This window comes from Nicotiana attenuata, unplaced genomic scaffold (assembly GCF_001879085.1).
Source record: "Nicotiana attenuata strain UT unplaced genomic scaffold, NIATTr2, whole genome shotgun sequence".
Classification (NCBI taxonomy): domain Eukaryota; kingdom Viridiplantae; phylum Streptophyta; class Magnoliopsida; order Solanales; family Solanaceae; genus Nicotiana; species Nicotiana attenuata.
In genome coordinates, this window is record NW_017672102.1 from 185936 (window position 1) to 186805 (window position 870).

Here is an 870-nt window from a genome sequence, read left to right on the forward strand (position 1 = left end):
CCCCCATCTTACCTTAGCTTCTTATATTGCATGCCCATATTGCATTTTCACTAGAATGGGACTTCGAATGAATTCGGATATCAAATCTTGACATTGAGATATTCATTGGATTCAGCCTTGATGAATAAATAGCCAGTCACGTGATTTCCAGATCAGTTTCTGGCCTTACCCGACGGCATCAACTGGGTATGTGTGTCTGTGGTGGTTGGCGGGGTTTGGTGCTATCCTGCATGAGAGGAGGAAGAATCTGAAAGGTTACTTCACCTTTGATGTTCACACGTCAACCCAAAAAATTGCTAGCTACAATCGACAGAATTGGGTTCTCTTCATATCCCTAAAGGCTAAAGAGATTCTATTAACTGACACACTATTCTTATTAGTCCGTTTAGAAACAATTTAACTTTAAACTTTTTATTTTATCCACTTTGCCCTTACTGGGATGTTTTTATAGCCACACAAATATTACGGCACTATAAAGTTTTTGCCCCTTAAGCTTCTAGGACTACATATTTCAAAAGTCTTTTTTCTTTTTTCTTAAACTTTGTGCCAAGTTAAACTATATCACCTAAATTGAAACGGAAGGAATATATCATTAGGACCAAGAACAAAGAACACTATCTCTCGGGAAGGCTTATTAAGATAACAGGGGGAGGACTGCGAACATTCGTCCGATGAAGCGCGTAGTATGTGTTCCGTATTCGATCATCTTTACCAGCAAATACGTATCTGATATGGGTAGGCAAGAGAGAACCATTGGAAGATATTCGTAGACAGAGGAAAAGAAAGCAAAATTAATCCCGTAGTAGCGGCAAACAAAATGCGAGCTACCTAAACCATGAAAATGGAGTTTCGGGAGAGCAATACAAGCGT

At 39.3% G+C, this 870-nt stretch overlaps 1 protein-coding gene across 1 annotated transcript in view; it reads left to right on the forward strand.

The window, feature by feature from the left end:
• The window catches only part of LOC109211831 (mitochondrial import receptor subunit TOM20-like), a 6059-nt gene extending 5589 nt beyond the window's left edge, over positions 1 to 470 (forward strand). Inside the window, exon 7 of the mRNA XM_019375413.1 lies at positions 116 to 470. Within this exon, the coding sequence (XP_019230958.1) occupies positions 116 to 128 (13 nt within the window). The 3' untranslated portion in view covers positions 129 to 470. The remainder of the gene's footprint in view (positions 1 to 115) is intronic.
• Positions 471 to 870: the final 400 nt, after the last annotated feature.